The sequence below is a fragment of the Phaethon aethereus genome, assembly GCF_964289735.1.
Source record: "Phaethon aethereus genome assembly, chromosome: 19".
NCBI lineage: Eukaryota > Metazoa > Chordata > Aves > Phaethontiformes > Phaethontidae > Phaethon > Phaethon aethereus.
Genome location: NC_138595.1, coordinates 4781004 through 4801473, shown reverse-complemented (window position 1 = coordinate 4801473; position 20470 = coordinate 4781004). Strand labels below are relative to the sequence as shown.

Below are 20470 nucleotides of genomic sequence, written 5' to 3'. Positions count from 1 at the left end.
GAACAGAGTTGCGAAGAAGTTGCTTTGCTTTTCTGTAATGGTCTTACCTTCTAAAGCGTTACTTCTGAGTTTTGATGATTTATCAGTTCTTACAGTTTCTTTGCCAAGTTTCTTGTTTCTGGTGTATCTGAAGAAGTTACTGGTTCATTTGGCTTTATAAATTGTTCCTAGATTTTTTTTTTACCTTTATGGTCTTACATTTAACTTGTCAAGATTTCCATTTTCTTTGTTTGAAGAGTTACACTTTTGTGAAATGTCTTTTTACTTTTAATAGCTCCTTCCTGCGGCTGTTAAATGTCCAGATTGATTTAGGCTTTTCCCCACCCTGCAAGAATTTGCTAACTCTCTAACATAACAGCTGTAAACAATCACCATGGTTTTCACAAACCTTACCCTTTTAGCTGTTGCTTTTATTTTCATTTTGAAGAAGCTCTCATTTTGATATAATTCTCTTTTCTCAAGTTTGAAGAGGAGTTAAATATGCTTCTGGGTATTAGTTTAAACTAGCATAACACAGTCTGGCTTCCTGAACACTAACAAGTCTTACAGCCTTCCCTTTAACAATATTGATTACATACATAATTTTCCTTTATACCCACCAGAGCCAGTTAAATGTATGACAACTCATTTGCAAACACATCTATACATATGCACTTGCATGCATGCAGGCATCCATCCATCCGTAAAAAAACACATATATTTATAAGCAGCAACAAAACAAACCAACCAATCAACCAAACCATGCCACATATCCAAAACACACTTTAAAGAACATCAGAAAAAATACAGGCATACCTCTTGCTCCTGCATACGGGAGAGCTAAAGTTTGCTCTCTAGGAGATAATCCTCTTGTTACATCAGGACGTAAATTGACTTGCATCTGCTGTGAGGTAATGTAGTCATTTAGGATTGTCTGTCGTGTATTCTCCATTGCGTAAAGCTGATACTGACTGGGGTAGCCCGGGGTGGGTGAGAGCTGCCTTTGGAACAGGTAAGCAGCAGCAGCTGAGGGTGAAGGAGGGAAAAAAGATTTATATGGGTGATATTGAATGAAAGTTTCAGGTGTTTATATAGCTTCAATGAGGAATACTATCAATTCTCCCTAGCCAGTACCAAATGAATTAAATTAGCATTTTAATACTGATGTTTTATTGAATTTATGCACTGTATGTGGACAGAAGATGATAAATAATCCAGATTGAGATATGCATTAGAGATTTGACTAAAAATATAAATCCTGAAGTTCTGAAGATGTAAAGGGCTAAAGAAAGTTAAAATACCTCACAGAAGTGCACTGATGGATAGGTTAAAAGGAAGTCTACTGTATTTAATATCACCAGGGATAACCTGATAATCCCTCAGTGAGAATGAATCACAGTCCTGAACAAAGGGGTCCTGATTACACTTTAATTCTATAGCATCTTCCACATTCTTCTTTGTGTGGCTCTCCTGAAAGTTTTTAATGTATTTCACAAATACTTATTTTAAAATACTGTCTGTACTTCTTAACAAAACAGAAGCAATGCAGCAGCTTCTAAAAGAGAGTTACAGTATTATACAATAATATTTTATTAAGTTTCTTGGTTAGATATTAAACCCTCCACTAAACTGAAATTGAACTATAACAGTGTATATAACCTCTTATAAATTATATCTGGCCATTTATAATTGCTTTTTAAAGGTATCTCTTCTGTGCATCAAAACATACAGTATTTCTAACACTAAAAAAACATAACACAAACATATTTACCAGGATCCAGAGCCCTGTGAAATGGCATAGCAGGATCTAAATGAGGAGGGAGGTGACTCCTATAGACTTCAGGAGTTGCTCCTCTGTGATGAGGGTCAAAAGGACTATGAGTCACTACAGGATCAACCCCTGGGACTGGAGATTTTGCTGGCACGCTCTCCCTCTGTGTTGGTGTAAGTGTATTTTTCCTTTCGTGATTTGCTGGTTTCCCAGAAGATATTCCAGCTAAAAACAAATCCAAATTAATAAAATGCGTATTTTTCAATAGAAAATTCAGTTGTAAGTATACACTGGCTCCCAAGGAACGTTCTAGAGGATGCTACAAGCTGATACAATAAATCACAGAGAATATTTTATATCAGAAATTATTTCTGGTGAAAAATCTAAATCCTAAAACTAAGATTGCTTGCAGTTCACTATATCTTCCTCAGCTAGATAACCTCTATAATTCAGGAACAGCTTCTGCCCTCAATACATTACCCTTGTAGGTACACTTTCAATGTGATCCATAATCAAATGCTAATTGAGGTGGAATTGCCTTCCCACCTCCATGTTACAGTACAGCAAATTTAAATTTTCTTATTTCAATCAACAGCTTACAGACTCCTAAAATTTCTTCTAGCAACTCTCCAAATTGAGAGGAGCCATTAGAATTAAAAAAAAAAAGCATAATGGATTACAGAAACCAGTTTAAAAGTAAGTTTAAAATTAAATTATTAAAAGTTCTTGTCTTACTCTGGATAGGAGTAACATACCCTCATTAACTCTATTCATCATAGGGGAACTCCTGGACATTGGACTCTGATAGTTCACAGGTGTCCTCCGAGCATTGGTATCATCATAAATCCCAGGGCTCAGCTGTGATTTGGGAGTTTCATGAAGAGTTGACCTGAGAACAGAGGGACCAGAGCTGACTACTGACGTGTGACGGGAACGTACTGCATCCCCGGTCTTCACATCTTCATATTTTCCTCGCTCCACCACCTTCACGTTTTCTGGCACCATTTCCAGCTGAGGCATTCCACGGGGTAGCTTGCTTGGTCCAGTGATTAAAGATTTTACATTGTGTTTGATGGCAGACTGGCCAGAGTTGCTTTCATATTTTATGGGTGTGCCCTGAAAAGGAGAAAAAGATCAGGTAAGGTTATCCTGCCAATGTTTCACTCATGCTAAAAAACTCACATTGCTGATATCGTAATTCATTGCTTCTATCACATTAGCACAGAATACAACTAGATCTTAGTGACTGTTACTTTTCAGTTCTCTCACATTTGCTTGCAAGTGTGTTCCCTACAGGTGAAGTGTCAGGATTTTTGTAATACACAGAAAATATTTTTAAGCTTTGTAAGTTGATAGCTTTCTTAAAACAAAAGAAGTCCCCTGCATTTGTCGCTATTCAAATATCCTGAATGGATTTCACTACTGAGTCTGTAAGTACATGTATGAGTCTAGTAGCACCTTTCGTATTTACCTGAGATATGGAGCCTTCTATGATTGGCCTGGTCGTCTGCACCATTTCAGGAGTCTTGCAACTCTCCTGGCTTAATAGGTCCTGTCTTGGGATTTCATGGATGGAACGACCCATTTCTTTTATAGTAGTGACTCCATCATATGGTTTTCCCTTAGTAATGGCTCCTTCAAATGTCCTTATGGGAGGCGACTCCCTCTTAATCTGTTTAGGGTATTTCAAGCCTTCTTCAAAACTTTCAGCTGTTGCTCTTGGTGTGCCTTTTATAGAAAGAGAGAGTCACATCACTGGTATTAATAATTAGAAGCCTCTTTTTTCATAAGCAGAGTAACTAACTACATGTCATAATACTGGAGCTTGGGTTTGCTATATGTGATAACATATACTGAAGACTAAATAATCACCACAAAAATAATACTGAATAAATATTCGATATAAACTGAAAGCATCCCAAGTTATTTCAGATGCTGAAAGAAAGGCACTAGCGTACATCTTCAGAGGTCTGGGGAATTGTCAGTGTTCATTTAAAAAAAAAAGTGCTAATTACCAAGTATTCATATTAGGAAAAAAAAAAAAAAATCTATTTTCCAAAAAGAAAAAAAAAGTGCTATGGTTACACACTAGCTTTGAATACAGCATATCAGAAAGCTGCTGATTTATGCTCTGAAAACATGATTAATAAAATAAGCTCCATGTTTACACAGCTACCATTGTAAATAACAGATTTAGGGTTCAGAAATCCAGATTTTGGTGGATATAATTAACGCTTGCCTTCTAAACTTGCAATACTTTACCTTGCATTATAGAGCCTGACAACACTGTTCTCTCTTTCAGTTCAGCATGTGGGCTACCCCTAGGCAGTGCACGGCATATTAAACCTAAAATTAAAATGAGTATAATTTAGAGAACTAAGCAAGTATTAAAAAAAAAAAAAACAAACCCCAAACACCACCCCTCCTCCTTCTTACATACATTACTGATATTATCTATCACGGTAGTGCCCAGAGGGCCTAGCTTCAATATGCCAGTTATTGTATCAACATGTTATAAACACCATCCTGCCCTAAAAAAAAAAAATCTTTCAGTTCAAGTATTAATGCTATTACATTGTTGCAAGTTTTAACACGTTTAGAAAACACAAGGTTTTATAATTAAGCTTAAGTCTTGTCCCAAAAGCAGTCACTACTTCTCTTACACTCCACTTCAGTTTCCTTACCTAGAAAAGAAAGGTGTTCATGATGGGAAGTGGTATAAAAAACACCCCAAAATATATCTCAGCATCCTCCAAATTAATCAAAGGTCATATTAAATCATCTGGGAAGAGCTGAATTACTGTTCCTGTAGTAGGAATCTAAATCAAGTCCCCAAAGAATTCATAATTTTCCACATTTTGAAGACAGAAAACGTGTCAGTGACAAGATGCAGTATAAAAGTATCAGTGCAGCTTCTCATGTGTGAAAAGAGCCTGAAGACAAGCCAAATGCATCAGCAACTTAAAGGCAACACTGAATTCCTATATACAGTCTAGAAACATCTTACTCACATTGTTCCATCTGATGAAAAAGTACACAAAATAGCCTTTAAGGGCTACCCAAAGATGGGACAAAATGCACTTAAGGAGTAAGACTCCGTAGTTTTGGCATAAAACATTTTCTTGTGTTTGTATTTTAAAAGAAATATAATCAGAAAAGTTATATAATGGCCTGACTTGACCTTTGCAGTCTTAGTTTGATTACAGTTTATTAAATCAAAATAATACTAGGGATGCCCTGAAGCATAACAGGGCAGCTGTGCAAGTCTTCTGCTTGGCATAATCAAAGAGGTCTATTGCAGGAATGCAAAAGGTTATGCCAGTATGTTTCCGAGTTACTGTGCCATGGCTGAGACTTTTAAGCGAATGGGTGTGTCCATGGAGTCCACGCCAGTATGACAGTGGTGTCTGAGCTCCGCACCAACCTGCTGGGACTGGGAAGAGTCAGTTACAGGTGTCAGATCTACCGAGAGGACTGGACTACCTGCAGTTATGGTAACACACCAGCAAAACAAAACCGGAAAACAAGTATCTACTCCAGCCATATTTCCAGCATGCTTTAATGGTAGTGGTTATTATATGGATTTGGTTGGTAGTGTAAGATTTAAATCTAATTTCTCTTTCAGTCTGCTCCACAAAATAACTCTAAATACTGTTACATCAATGCAAAACATTTGGATAAAACATAAAACACCTTGGAAGCAGCTGTTTTTACCTTCCAGCGGTGCAGACACTGGAGACTCCCGCATTGACATTCCTTGCTTTATATTTCCTTCCATTGTATCATAGCTTCTCTTTAAACCAATTTCATGAGCAGTTCTTGGACTCCTTGTTCCTTCACGAACATTTTTAATAGCTAGCAAAATTTACAACAGCGTGGTTAGGAAATGTGGACAGTAAAAAAAAAGACACATGAGCATTACATTTAATGAGACCACAGGTCATTAATACTTTAACACAACTTCAATATAATATTGTAATGTTAAATCTCAAGTTTAAAAAGATCTTTTATGGTTTGTTAAAAATCTATTTGTTCCAACAGTTACTAATTTATTAGTATTTCAACTGAAGTTCAAAGTTAAATGATACACTTTTGATTTTAATAGAGATAATTATAAGCTCAGTTGTTTAACCTCTCAAAATAAAAAATATTCCATGACAAGTTGGAAATAAATGGCACAGAAATTAAATAGTTTAACTATATTTTAAATACATAGTACCGGAGACTCTTCAGAACACAGGCACAATTTCTGGATCACACTAATTCTTATACCCTCAAAAACACATGTAGGTCAATACTTCTCCCAGATGGCAGCCCAGCGACTGAGGTTTATGCCTATCCATTTGGCAGCAGATGTACTTCAGCTTTGGGTTATAAAAGCAGAACCTGCTGCAGCCATGACTTTGATCAGGTAGAATATAAAAATACTCACTATCATAAGATAAAATATGCCCACTTTTGCCTTCATAAATAACATGGCCTTTGGCTGAAGCTTCCTCTCGGCACTTTTCTGGGCTGCTGTCTTCTGTAGCTAGCCGGGTGATAGTTCCCTTCAATAACGCATCAGCTGCTATGCCAGACTGAGACAGAGCTGGTGTACCCTGCATTTAAATCAATCAAATGTAATTCAGAACATGTGTATTTAAGAGACTATGGAGCAGTGAAGGGGGGAAAAAAAAAAAAAAAAAAAAAAAGAACCACAACATTTTTTAGATCTAGAAAACCAATTACTTTATCAAGCAGTATGGCTTAAACTTCTGCCTCTCTTATTAGACATGCAACCTAAATTTTAGTAAGATTATTTGTAGGCAGTTTGCTATATTAAAAAAAACACAGAAGAATAGGGAGCACAATATTACAAAAGTAGTTCATGACCTAGAACATTTACCCTGTAATACCATTTGGGGGAAAGACAGAATATACTACATACTTAATGGTGCCATTAGGTTTTACTTCCATCCAAAGTAATGAAACCTACCCTTCTCAGAAAGAATTGTTCCTATTGCTCTCTGTAACTACAGAACCCAAGTCAACCAAAATAGTAGCATTTAAAAAATGAGACAAAAGGGCTTAATTTACCTTTTTGGCTTTAAATAGATTCTGTGCAAGATTGGTTACAGTTATTTTAATATCTGAACTCAGGTGTTTTCATGGAAGTTGCTAGTAAGCCTTCAGTTAAGTATACCAAAGGCTCTGGTGGTTTTATCTAAAAAGTTTAAAGACCCATACATGAAGATGAAATCATGGTCATGCTGACTTCAGCAATAGTGGGATTTGACACCTGATTATATTAAATTTTTTTTTTTTGAGGCAGTTCCTACTCTGTGGTATTAATTTACTTTTTCAAACATGCAAATACATCCACAGTGGTAGTTTAAATACACTGTTTTGCTACAGAATCCTCAGTAAGGGGAAAAATACCTGAGTTATGGAGCCTCTCAAAGAAGGAATGGTCTCAACAGAAACTTTATTGGTTGGAGTTCCTCGTGTTATACTTCCCTCCTGTATTGTTGTGGTACCTGATTTGAAATAAGAAGACATCCTGATAAATAAGAGGATAAAAAGAAGTGTAGCTACTTTATTTGATATAATTAAAAACTCTAGTGAGAACTGTTAGTTTACACTAAAATACAGGGAAAATTTCAGTTTAATGGCTTGCATTTGAGGCAGTTAAAGTATTCCCTCTTTTATCAGAGTCTTTTACAGCATGTGAAACCATTAATACATGGTATTTAGTTTCTTTTCTTTTGATGTATTTGGATATTTCACATGTCTTGCTCTGCATATGCTCTAGTGAACAACTTAATTTTGAAACTGGCATGCCTTGAAACAAACATTTTTAAATGAGACATGCAGACAGGAGGAGCTAGTTACAAATACACATGCCTCAGAAAATAGGGAGCAGATTAATCATATCATACTTAAAAATAACACTTCAGCAGTTTGAGCTCTAGAAGTTAATTCTCTCAGTTTCCTCAGGCTCTGGCAAAGTTTCTTAATCTGTACGGCTTTCTTTACCTCGAACAACACTTTCATGTTGTGCCCTGACCAGGAGTCCCTCAGGTTGGGAATTCTGACTTCTGGGTGAGAATTCTTCTTGTTTGATATAGGGCAGGGAAGCTATCCAGGAAAAAGAAGAAGGTTGGTGGTTTTTTTTCTTCTTTAATTATGAGTCATTAAATAGTCTATATAAAACACGTCAGCTTTTCTTTTCTTACCAGATTTGGCCGACTCCTGCTGCCTTGGCAGCCCAAGAGATATAGAACCCACCGATGGCTTTGCAGTTTCCTGGGTGTAGGAAGCTTGACTATGGGATGTTAAGTAAGTGCCAGGTGTTCCCTGAAAGAACAAATATATTATATGTTAATTCTTGTTTCTGGAATGAAGATTCACATCTATGTTTAAAGGAGAATGCTAATACTACTATGATCCTATCTTAAAATGCTACAGTACATCACTGCAAAGTATCAAAGTGCAGAACACCAGGAGTGTAGTGTCACTGTTAGTTTGGAGATGCAGTTCATCCAAACTGGACACCCTCAACTTACTAAATGTAAATAACTGCAACATGTTCCATTTTATAAGGCACCTGTAATTCCTGGACTTTTAGAGGTGGCATGTATAGGTCTTAAGTGTTAATGCTGTGAACACATAACCAAGTACAAGATGTTGAAGGTTGGTGAAAGGACAAAAAACTTGATGTAAGCACAGATTTTCAAATAGTAATTTCTTACTTGTGAGATTGAGCCTCCCATGATGAAGGAAGGTTTTTCTGATGGTACACTTGTTTTGGAAGATGGAATGAGTGGTGGTGGTGGTCTGGTGGGTCTGGTTGTTGGAAGGCGGACTCCTTCAGGTATATTGGTTATTACTTGGTGAGGTGCTGGCTGGAGAACTTGGGGGGAAATTTGTACATTAAACATTACAGTCTGTTTCAGCTCTACTAGTTGTTAGAAAGATAAGAACAACAGAAATAGCATGGTTCATCTGACAATTTCTGATGGGAATTGCCTCACAATACCCAAAAGCTATCTAAGCTGTGTTTAAAACTGAAATTCACTATGTCCAAGTGTATGTTACGCATAGAAACTGAATGGAGAATTTCTAACCTTACATCGAAGTTCAAAAAGAAACGGCAAAAGCTGCACTGTAGAATTGCAGACTCTGAAAACTAAGCTTTTAAAAATAGGACCCAGGGTACATTCAAGTTTTTTGTTGTTTTCCTGTTTTTAAAGAAAGTTCTTATACTTTAAATGGAATGCAACTGAGCCAAGTATAATCTAAGCTTCCCCGATTTTGTCTTTTCTTAGCATGACATTATACTCTGAAGGGAAAAGCAATAATCCAAGTTTCAGAATTAAGATTTGTCAGTTATTGCACTGTTCTATAAAACATTCAGTCGATAATATTAAGCAATTACAGTCAGAAGCTAATGCCAAGGATAACAGCAGCTTTCTCTCTTCCTCAACTCCCCCCTTCGTAAGAAAGGCCACCCATGAATATAATGGTACAAGATTAAAAACTCTTGGTGGCTTCCTCCCTATGCTGTTATAACACTTTTCAGGTCATGCTATTTGCTTAATAAAATACATGTTATGCAGTTGATGCAGCAATCAAGAACAAAAATACAACTTATCTGGAGGTAGAAAAATACCAAGTACCTTCTTACATGCACACACAGAAAACAATCTATTTTCTTCCTTTGTTAATTCACAAAGTATTTACAGAGTAATTTGAAACTACATCAGGTCACAGAAGGACAGCTTCCAAAGGAAGACGACATATCGCTATGACACGTTAACAAAATATTTACCTGGTGGGACACTATAGCGAGCTGCATTCATATCAGGCTGAGGAGAGGCTTTGTTGACTTCTCTTGGAGATAGCCTGTATGGTGATGCTGACCTTGTTGCTGTATTTTGCACTTGTGCTTCCTGTTCTATTGCTCGCTTGACCTCAGCATAAGGCATATAGGCCACTGGTTTTCCTGTGAAGGTTAAAGTTATAAGAAAGAAAAGAAACTTGGATTAGAAATTAAAGTCAAAAGGCCCAGTTTACAGCACAATTTTAACAAATGGCCTACTCCAATGTCAGATGTAGTCATCAGGTACAAATGTTTCAATTAAAACGCAGTATTAAGGTACAGCTTAATTTAATATGTTCTTATATCTGTACTTCTATATCCGAAGATTCAAAAAACTTTCTATATGTGAAAAACAGTGTCTGGATCCTTTAGGTCCTTCAAGGAAAAGCTCTACTATTGAAAAATATTTCATTTAAAGAAGATTCCTTTCAAAATCCTGTGCATCAGCCAGGTTTACACGCAAGTTCAGCCAGACTTATATGCCAATCCCACCAGAAAAAAAGCCTCCCTTACTTGTTTGCTTGCCCAGAGAAGTTACAAATCAAATTTCAAATACCAATATTGCCCATCAATGGTGTTTAAAGGGAAAACATATTTTTACTGAATTCAGAAAATGAAAAACCCAGTACCAGAACTTTACAAATTACTTTTCCTTGGCAATGGACAATTTAAGTATCCAAAATTACAAGCCAGAACAAGTCTACTGCAGCTGTGAAATGACATCTTTAACCCCTGTAGTCAAAGAAAGATGGCACTAGTCATCCCATAATAGCTTTCTAAAGATCTTTACTATTTTATTTCATGATAAAGTATTGCGCAGGTTGTCATAAGCCAATTCAACAACAGGCCCTTTAGTTTGACAAGGTGCCCCACAACGCAGGCAGTGTTCTGCTGTATGCAATGCAAGGTTCTTAGACTGCGGGCCCAGTTTACAGCACAATTTTAACAAATGGCCTACTCCAATGTCAGATGTAGTCATCAGGTACAAATGTTTCAATTAAAAAGCAGTATTAAGGTACAGCTTAATTTAATATGTTCTTATATCTGTACTTCTATATCTGAAGATTCAAAAAACTTTCTATATGTGAAAAACAGTGTCTGGATCCTTTAGGTCCTTCAAGGAAAAGCTCTACTATTGAAAAATATTTCATTTAAAGAAGATTCCTTTCAAAATCCTGTGCATCAGCCAGGTTTACACGCAAGTTCAGCCAGACTTATATGCCAATCCCACAACGCAGGCAGTGTTCTGATGTATGCAATGCAAGGTTCTTAGACTGCGGGCTCTCTGCTGCATACAGGAGCTGGTGGACAAGCTTCATATGCACAGTATATCTTCAGAAGTAGCTGTTGTAATGATCTGATGACATCTCAGCCCCGTCTGGTTTTGTTAAGATGTCCAGGCTTGTAGAATCCGTTTACATTAACCATAGTATCCCGCCCTCTCTGTAACCACCTTGATTTTTGCTGGCAGACATTTCACACTAGAACTTTCCCACACTTCATAATACTGTACTGCCAATGCCAAGAGTTATTCAGGTAGTATTTTAGTTAAATGGTACTTATAAGCAACCCCAGACTTTCTACCTAAAGAAGCAACTTCCAAAAACCACAATCTTACCCTCCCCTCCCAACCTACAAGCTCCCTTCTCGCTATTTTAACAGGAAAAAAAATGGTTTTCTTTCATTTTACTTAGGTAAAAGTAATTAAGATGAAGCCTTTCCATAACATAATTTAAAATTGTTATGCATGTTAAATACAGAACACTCAAGTTTCAAAGAACATGATAGTTTATGCTGCTAATAATGTGGAGACAACAGAGACAATGCATGAGGATATAAAAATCTAAGAACGCAGAATCATGCATCTGTGATGATCTCTCTAACACTGTAACATTCAGCACATTAATCTCACTCAGTTTATTTCCTTGTTACAATGTACAGCTTCTGGACCTACTCCTTTTCTGGTTAAGAAAGTTGAGTATTTAGAGGTAAAAGTTACATGCTTAGTACAGAACTGGGCATCCCACAGGATATGCTTTTCTTGCACAAAAATACCCAAAATCTTCTACTAAGCTGTTTGTAATTTGCATACTGCTGATAGAATTAAAATAATTTCAGTTCAAAGAACAAAAATATCGCCAGTACACACAAGAGAGAAAGCATAATATGACTGTGTAATGAAAGTTAATAAATACACCCTTTGGCTCTTAAGCAGCAATTTGGATGACATAACATACACACTATCCTTCTGAATTCCTTTCCTGTAACCAGCAACGGTAACAGACATGTCCTTACTTAGTCACCCTGACAGGTTCTGTGAGCAGTTTTAGCCTTGTTCTGTACTGAAGGTCACACCAAGAGCCACATTCAGGAAACACAGGTCCAAATCCCAGAGTTCAGTTCAAACCCTGCCTCCAAGTATCCTCTGTATATATACAAAAGCAACCAACCATCATATTCCCAAGAGAAAGAACCTTTCACACAGCCCTTCTGCGGAGAGACAGGCTAGAGCGTGACAGTTCTACCATACTTCTGTGCCCTACTCCAGGGCTCAGTGTCCATGTATGTACTCCAGTGCAGTAAAACACACCTCTTAATTGTACTTCTTCAGCAATTCTCTCCCACCTTTACCTTAAGCTTCTGAAAGGGGCTCCCCCAGAACACTCAGATATCTGGGTCCTCTCACCTGCACGCCTAATCTTTCTGAATCTCTCTCTATAGGAACAACTCATTTTTGGATTTCACCCAAATGGAGCCAGTTTTTCTGCCTTATCAAAGTGGACTACAAGGTAGTTCTCCCCACACTGTAACTGCAGCAGTAGTTTTATATACTGTATAGTAGTTCTATATACCTGTGTAGTAGACAGGTTCCTCCCATCAAGTGCCATCAGAAAGCAATAGTTAATTATCAGTACACTAAACTTTCATTCCTAAATGAGGCAGCAGTGTAACATGCTGACGTAAAATGCAGTGTTATTTCCATGACAGATGTGAAAATGCCTACCTTCCCACTCAACATTAGGGCTCTTTGAAGTGCCACAAGGGCTTACAGCACTTCGATACTCCATATCCAGCTGCTCTTGCCTCTGGCGTTGCTCCTCCAGCAGTGCCGATTCATGCATTGCTTTTATGTGCCGTTGATACAGCGCATAACCACTCACTGGTGTTCCAACAGGAACAGTACAGGGACTGCAAGAAACCTACAAGGAGGGGACAGTGTTAACATCAGGTACATCAATACAGGTACTTACTAAAGCAACTACCTTGCTCAATTGCCTCCACTGCAGCAGCTGCATTCTGTGTATGAGTGTTTCAAACAGTCCACAACTGTTTTTAAGCTATTACTTGCATATTTGTACTTAAGTTACTTAACCCCTCAAATGTAAAGCAAATGATATATTTCTTAATTTGTTTCACCATTTTTTGCCGCGTTAGTGTTGCAACTAATTTTAGGGACAACAGACACTCCTTCAAACATCACTTAAAATACCCCGTACCATAGGTGGTATGACAGCAGCTCGGTGGTGAAGTTGTTGCAGGTCCATCTGCCCTTGCTTTATTGCGGATGACACCAGTATTGACCCAGTGGGATTTAACAGTGAGGGCTTTGACTCCCTGTTGAAGATACTGGAAAATGAGATAGAAGGAAGGGAAAAATATCACCCAAAAGAGCAAGATTAAACATCGTAAAAAATTTACAGTCAAAAGTATGCCTCTCAACTTCAAAAACCCAACACATTTAACACACTGGACAAAGAGCTGTAAAATCAGAACCATGTTGTGTTTTGTCCCACAGCACACCTGGTAGAATACACAACAGACACTGCTTTATTTTTATAATACGCAGAAATACCAAAAGAAATGTTCAGGACCTCCAATACCAGAAATTTACGTATGCTGTTTCTATATGCACAGTACTGCAAGAATACAACCCTCTTTATAAAGAATGCTTTGAAATAAATAGATAAGAAACACTAGATATATTTAGTCCACAGGACATAAACAAACAGTAGTATACAACAAATTACTTTCACATGGTGGGAAGAATAAATTTGTGAAGTGGAAAGATGATGTCTGAAGAGGCAGGAAAGTGCAGAAACACCATCAACTGCATTCTTCCGAAGACCACATGCAGAGCAACGATACTGGATACTTTTGACATTTAATATCTCTCCTGGGTACTGTGTGTATATTAAGACCACTGGGAGGGAGGGGGCATTGGCTCCGATGCGACACTATGGCTACATAGGAATTGCACCAGCAGAACAGTAAAAAAGACTTCAAATATCATCAGTGGTATCAGCTGTCCCCCAAAACATAAAATGGTTCCAAAGACATGCAGCATTGTCCATTTAAAGCCCCGTATACTTATGTGGATTATCCACAGTGTTTAGGGCCATGTTTCCAGGAACTCATATTTGCATGAAGACATTGTACACTTTGGAGAAAGAGGTCATCCATTTCTCAGGACACTTGCCCGTTAATTTACGGACACTTACTGATAAGAGTAAGAAATACTGCCACTATTCTATTATTAATAGCTTTCAAGAGATTCAGTTCTACTGATAGATACAACATGGTTCAATGACAGTAATTGCTTCTATAACCTTTGAAGTCCTGTACCCAAATAAACATGAAATGTTAAAAGGTAACTAAAATATCCGTATTTTATGCCCCTAGATTATTGTATTTTTTTACAGCAAGTTTCATCTCCTACTATAAGATATATTCAGGCTGTTTTCCCTGTCAAATTCAAGGAGCTTTGGGTGCATTCTACTAAACTGAGTTTGAGAGTGCCAGAATCAATTAAAACAACTCCATCTCCAAATTTTTGTCTCTACATTCAAACAGTTTTTCACCAAAGGGAATGGACAGCCCACATACTACCCCACACTAACTAATCACCCTATTAAAAAATATTCCTAATCTATTTCTGAATGTGTAGATTTGTTCTTAACTATTGTGTAAAAGCAACAAACTAACAAAACCAAAGCAAAGAACTTCAGCACAGATCTACACAGCTATACAATCACTGTTGAGTTTCTTCGTGTATAGATGGGGGCATTTACACAATTCCCCACATTACTTACTTTTTTTTTTTCAGTTGGTCACCAATTTTTAAATCAGTGTGTATCAGAAAATCCTGCAGCAGTCAGATCCTCCTCTCCCTAACAGAAGTACCACAGAGCTACTTATCAGGGAAACTCATTCCAGGAGCAGCAATCTCTTTTCTTGCTTTGGAAAATTTTCATTGTTTCACTAAGATGCTGTCCTTTCCAGATAATTGTTTAACACAATTCCAGTTCTCTGAACAGATCCCAAATGGCCTGATTTCTCTCATTCTCTAGCTTTCCAGGTAGTTGTGCTAGTTAGCTACCTATGTAGTCAGTCTATCACCATGTAATTTTGCCTGACCCTGCCTTAGAAGGCCCTTCTTTTGACTTTTCGTCAAAATTTTAAATCAACAGTTCCCTCTGTTGCACTTCCAGCAAAGACTCTTTAGAAATTCCTTCCCTATGAGTAGAAACTCATAACAAAAATGTTGCTACTAAACAACTTCTTAACAGTGTCAATATGTGAATGTTAAACAATTAAACTCACCCTTGTCTGTCAGGTTCTCCATCAACTTCCTCATCAGCACTACAGGTGGCACTCGAGTCATTATCTGAATGGGATTCCTGTCTTGCTGTATTAACTTGCTGTGACAGACTATAGTCCATTTCCTCTGGTTCTGACTTTTCCTTGGGTTTCTCCATCTCTCTCTCTTTGGTATCGCTCTCTATTTTCACTTGAATGTTCTCTGGTAGCCTCATTTCAGTCTCTATGGGTTCTACTTTGGTATGTACTGGAAGAGTAATCACAGGCTTAGCTTCAACTGGATGGCTTCTACTGTCAACCTCCATAGGCTCTTCTGCCTCATTATTTATTTCTTCCTTAACCTGTGGCTCAGGGTTCTGACTTTCAACTGTTGATATGCTTTGGGCTGTTAAGGAGGGAGATGTGCTGGTTGCAGGTTTAATGGTAGATTCTTGTTCTGTTGTTGCCTCAGTGGTTCCTTTTGAAGCAGCACTCTCAGATGGAGTTTCTTCACTTGTTTTAGCAGGTTCTGCTGGAGTTGGAGATGGAGCACTTTCTGTATCAGAACTATTTTCACCACCTAGGGAAAAAAAGTTTTGACATAAAGGTTCAACATTAATGAGATCTAACTAGGCTTCGATGAACTGCTTCTTTAGAATAATCAAATATATGTCTGCTGTCCCAAAACACAAGACGACAATTGCCCTGAATAATTGACTCACAAAGGGATAGTAACCAAAACTCAGCAGATACAGGTTAAGGAGGGAGCCTGGAATTATAGAAATAAGAATACCTAGCTAGCTCTGATCTTATAGAGAGCCAGCCAAGTAAACTCCTGTGCAAGTGTCAGAGATTTGGTACTTCCATATATTTACTATGAGATTAGAGTAAACATTCACAGTTGAAGGCACAGCTTTAATGATTTAAACTAATATGTTTGAGAAGCATTACTGGCTGAAGTGGCAAAACACTGATCACGTAAACGTGAAAAATCGGTCACATTTTATAGACATGCTCATCTGCAATTCTTGCTGTAAGTTAACAGTTCTAGTTTACTCCCTTTGGGAATCACGATTATTTTCTTGAAAATGTCATCTTTGCTCTATGAAAAGTGGTAACAGCATCAGCAGCTGGATACCAGTTATAGAAGCGTATTGATTCTTGCAGTAAAGAATCTTCTTCCTCTTTCACAAACTCCATTATATTATAAATAGCTTTTAGATAAATAAAATAAAAACATTTATGAAAAACTATGGCAACATCTAGAACACAGATGTTATAGTCAAGTCTTATCTTCTGATAAGAATCTTCATTCCTTAGAACTACGTCAATATTTTAAGAACTTTTGGTAAACAAATAGATGCAATAAGGATCCATCAATTTTAACCTACCCAACTGTAAAACAAGTCATTAATTTTGACTTGTCATAGCAATGGACAATTTGCTGAATTACACACACACACACTGCAGCTTAAAACAAACGAACCCCAAAGAAAAAAAATCCCAAAACAACCAAAACCCTAACACATAGTCATATTCTCTAATTCATATTAATTCTATTGCTTATAGCTTCACAAAAGGCTGGCCAAAACTGACTGATGTTGAGTGCCTATAATTATTAGCAGTTGCAATGAACACATTTAAAAAAACCCAACACTTAAATTTGCCTGTCTGAAACTTTACTGAGACTATTAACTAGCAAAGGCTACATATTTTTGATTCAACTTGTTTCAACATGCACAATTTTTTGACCAGGTGCTCTCATTTTATCCTTTAGAAAACAGCATAGTCAAAGCATCTCAAAATAGTAAGGAATAACATCTTAAGGCTGCTCAAGAGAGCCTTACATTTTTTTCCCCCTCCACACACAACTAGTGAATTGAGTTCTAATCGATAAAATCTAAGATATAGTATTTGAGTACTACATTATGAAGTGAAACACAGCTTTCTGAGCATGTAATTGGCACAAAACATACATCCCTTTCTGCGCATACACAAATTTCCTTCCCAGAAAAGTTACCTTCACTGTCTTCTGGATTCTCCTCTTCATTAGATGCTTCAATATCTTCATCCTCCTGAGCTGACACAGTTGAAGCTACACTCTCACATTGTGATACATCTCGCTCTTCACGGGGCCTTCGTGAAGACTGATAAAGACACGGCATTTACATTGGACTGAAAATTTGCAAGTATTATTTCCTTTTACATGCATTCTCATTTATCAATCTGAGGTTGAAATGAAAGGCAGAGATTATCTATTTAGCAGATTCATTCACATGGGCACACCACACTCTTTCAACTTCAGGCTAGCTGTTGCTGCTCTTGATGAAAAATAAGTTTGAGAACAAACCACTGTCTCAAGATATGTTTGGGTGACAACAGAACTACTGCAGCAAAACAAAGACACTCATGCTCTTCACTTCAGTGAGAGAAGACTAGGATAACACCACAGTTTAGAGGATTCCAACACTCAGGATTCTACTTTAGATGCTCCAAATCTTTCAGTTCCTGGTCTGCTACCAATTCTCTTGCTCTGTTTTATAAGGTTATTGCTTATTGTGTTTCAAGGTAACCGTTCTACAGTGATGAACCTGAACTTCTCTAGTTGCTGGTCTACTGATAAGGAACGGAATGTGGTTTTCAGAGCACTAAGGAATTCTTCAGGCTTGAGTGTTCTATCTGATAGAAACTTTTCTATTGCATTTTAGGCAAGAACTGATTAGTATCACAGGTCAGTGAGTATCAGCCGCCTTTTCCAGGAGTTTTATGTCACAACACAAAAACAAGTAGAAAAGGAAACAAGTGGTCACTGCAAAACAGTTTTAGTGAAGCGTGATGAATGACTTCAGAAAGATGCCAAGTTTTCCCCTGCAAAATACTCAGTGCCCACCGCACTTACCTTTTGTTTGTGCTGTTGGAGGAGGCTGTCCAGGTTGTGTCTCCTTTTATAGTTGAAGTAGAAGTTCTTACACTGAGCTTCACTTTTTGTCCCAACCATTTTGGCAATTGCTGCCCAGTTTCGTCCATGTTCCACTAGGCCTGTTCAAACGTATGGGAACAATATTTACTATGATAAATATTTACTAATTCAGCTATCTAAACCCAAATAAATGGAACAACAATGCCTATGGGCATCTTACCATTGTACGGTAAGATACAGAATTACTGGTGTTCTTAAGAGAACCCTCACTATGACAATGTATTTGATAAATACTTATGGGGTGAAAAAAATGAAGCCTTCAAACTTAACTCTTTACTGTTGCAAATATGTAACACCTCTACTAAAATGTTGATTTTATGCATAAAATTTACAGGTAAAAGTATCTGCCAAAGGAACAGACAAGTTATAAACCACATTAGCTTTTCTATGAAAAGAATGTCTTATACAAAAGGAATTTTTGTAACTTATAAACACTTTGAAAATTTACGTACAACACACACACCTTCACATTTGTTTCACAGGCCTCTGTGGGCCAAGTATAACATCAAACATTTCTAAGTAGCCTGTACAAAAAAAGTCAACGTGAGTCTCAAAAAAATTATTTTGTCTGTTAAAGATGTTTGCTATTTTTTTTTTTAAAGGCAATTTTCAAATTATTCATTTAGCATAGTGTTGCAAAAAAAAAAAAAAAAAATCACAGCACTCATATTGAGTAATTCAGTAAGTTGTTGTAATTTTGTAAATACAAGTATTCAGAAGTCAGTCAAAAGCTTTACAAGGTTTACCTTTCTTAGCAACTTCCATTTCTTCTTCTGTCCAGCGGGATGTCTCCACAGGCTCTGCAGAAGCTGAAAGAGAAACAAAGACACTGATCAGAGAAAAGACCAGGCTTCACTATTATGGCACCAATCATGCAACCCATAATCAACTACTCTATTTACATTAAGGCTTGTTTAAGTCACTTGGGAAAGTTGCTCTTGTCAGTGGCAAGCAGACAGTTTCCATTAAACCAAGTTAGACATACAGTAGGAACCAACACAATCTCAGCAGAGCAAACTGTTCAAGACTATTCTGCCTAGAAAACTGTGATTAATTATCTGTCAAAGACAACTTGTAAGTAATTTAGAAATATTTACCACCAAAATTTTATTTAAGCTGTCAGTGATTACCATCAACTACTAAAAGCAGCAATCCAACATGCTATAAACTATTTCTATCTTATTTCACTGACTGCTGTGAAAGGACTGAAATGGTTATTTATTGATTAGTGGATATCAAGAAATCTACTATTCTTGTATTCACAGAGTCTCCTACTGGACAGAGAAAAATAAAAGAAAGCAAAAAACAGTAAGTAAAAACAAGCAGGAAACTAACTATGATTCAACGCAAAATACTTTTCATTTACTTCTCCAGATTTGATACAATTCTGTTTAAATTTCTGAATGGCATTAAGCTACAACAGCCACCATTTCCTTTTCATAAAGTCTGCCATTATGCATAGCATGCAACATGGACTCTTCCACAACTTCCTTTAACAAACAATGAAAGTATAACTCTATAAAGTATCTGAACCACTGAAAGACTATTTTGGATTTTGCAGAAAACCCTGCAAAAATGGTTTAAAAAACCCCAAACAAACAAAAAACAAACCCAAAAGCAAAACCCACTATTGCCTTAGTCTAGCTGCTGACAAAAATCTGCCATATCAACTGAGCAAGAATGTCTATCACAATCTCTGATGTTTACAGTTAAACAAGAACTAATTTGCCCACTCACCCCCTTATTTAGGATATGCAGAATACCTGAGCAACAAAAGAGTTGTTACAAATTTGGAATAGCAGCTGACTGTAACTACCTAGTTGAAAAGCTAGGAGCAACACATTTTGCCACAGCAGAGCACTGCAGGAAGGAAAAAAAACACCCCAAACTTTCCCACCATCCTTGATAATTATTTACTAGCCACAAGATATTCTGTTTGCTACTATTTCTGCACGGCCACAAATTTGTCAGCCTTTGCAGAAATGCAGCTAGAGATAGCGCAGTTTTTGCTAGCCATACATGCCAAGAAAGTAACATTTTATTTTAAAGAATTCTCTGGCCATCTAACGCAGAAACAACAACTAAAAAACCCCAACTTGCTAGGATCTATTTCAGGTTATGAAACTCCCTAAAGTACTCAAATATCAGGCCTACTTATTTAACAATAACATCTGTGAGCTATAGCCTGTCAGTCAATCTGTGTCAAAGGCATTTGGATCTCTACAGATCCATCACTAAACCCGCAAAGACAGAAGAAGTAGTTATCACAGGAAGACGGAAATGCCTTCCCCGCCTCCAC

General features: G+C 37.2%; 1 protein-coding gene across 1 annotated transcript in view; it reads right to left on the bottom strand.

The window, feature by feature from the left end:
- The window catches only part of NCOR1 (nuclear receptor corepressor 1), a 58937-nt gene that overhangs the window by 12400 nt on the left and 26067 nt on the right, over positions 1 to 20470 (bottom strand). Inside the window, exons 16-32 of the mRNA XM_082008725.1 lie at positions 18918 to 18980; positions 18091 to 18230; positions 17212 to 17338; positions 15216 to 15771; positions 13112 to 13241; positions 12619 to 12814; positions 8485 to 8645; positions 7969 to 8089; positions 7769 to 7870; positions 7172 to 7269; positions 6183 to 6351; positions 5465 to 5605; positions 4013 to 4096; positions 3222 to 3478; positions 2506 to 2866; positions 1751 to 1975; positions 796 to 1005 (exon numbers count right to left, since the gene is read on the bottom strand). Of these exons, the coding sequence (XP_081864851.1) occupies positions 796 to 1005; positions 1751 to 1975; positions 2506 to 2866; positions 3222 to 3478; positions 4013 to 4096; positions 5465 to 5605; positions 6183 to 6351; positions 7172 to 7269; positions 7769 to 7870; positions 7969 to 8089; positions 8485 to 8645; positions 12619 to 12814; positions 13112 to 13241; positions 15216 to 15771; positions 17212 to 17338; positions 18091 to 18230; positions 18918 to 18980 (3141 nt within the window). The remainder of the gene's footprint in view (positions 1 to 795; positions 1006 to 1750; positions 1976 to 2505; positions 2867 to 3221; positions 3479 to 4012; positions 4097 to 5464; positions 5606 to 6182; positions 6352 to 7171; positions 7270 to 7768; positions 7871 to 7968; positions 8090 to 8484; positions 8646 to 12618; positions 12815 to 13111; positions 13242 to 15215; positions 15772 to 17211; positions 17339 to 18090; positions 18231 to 18917; positions 18981 to 20470) is intronic.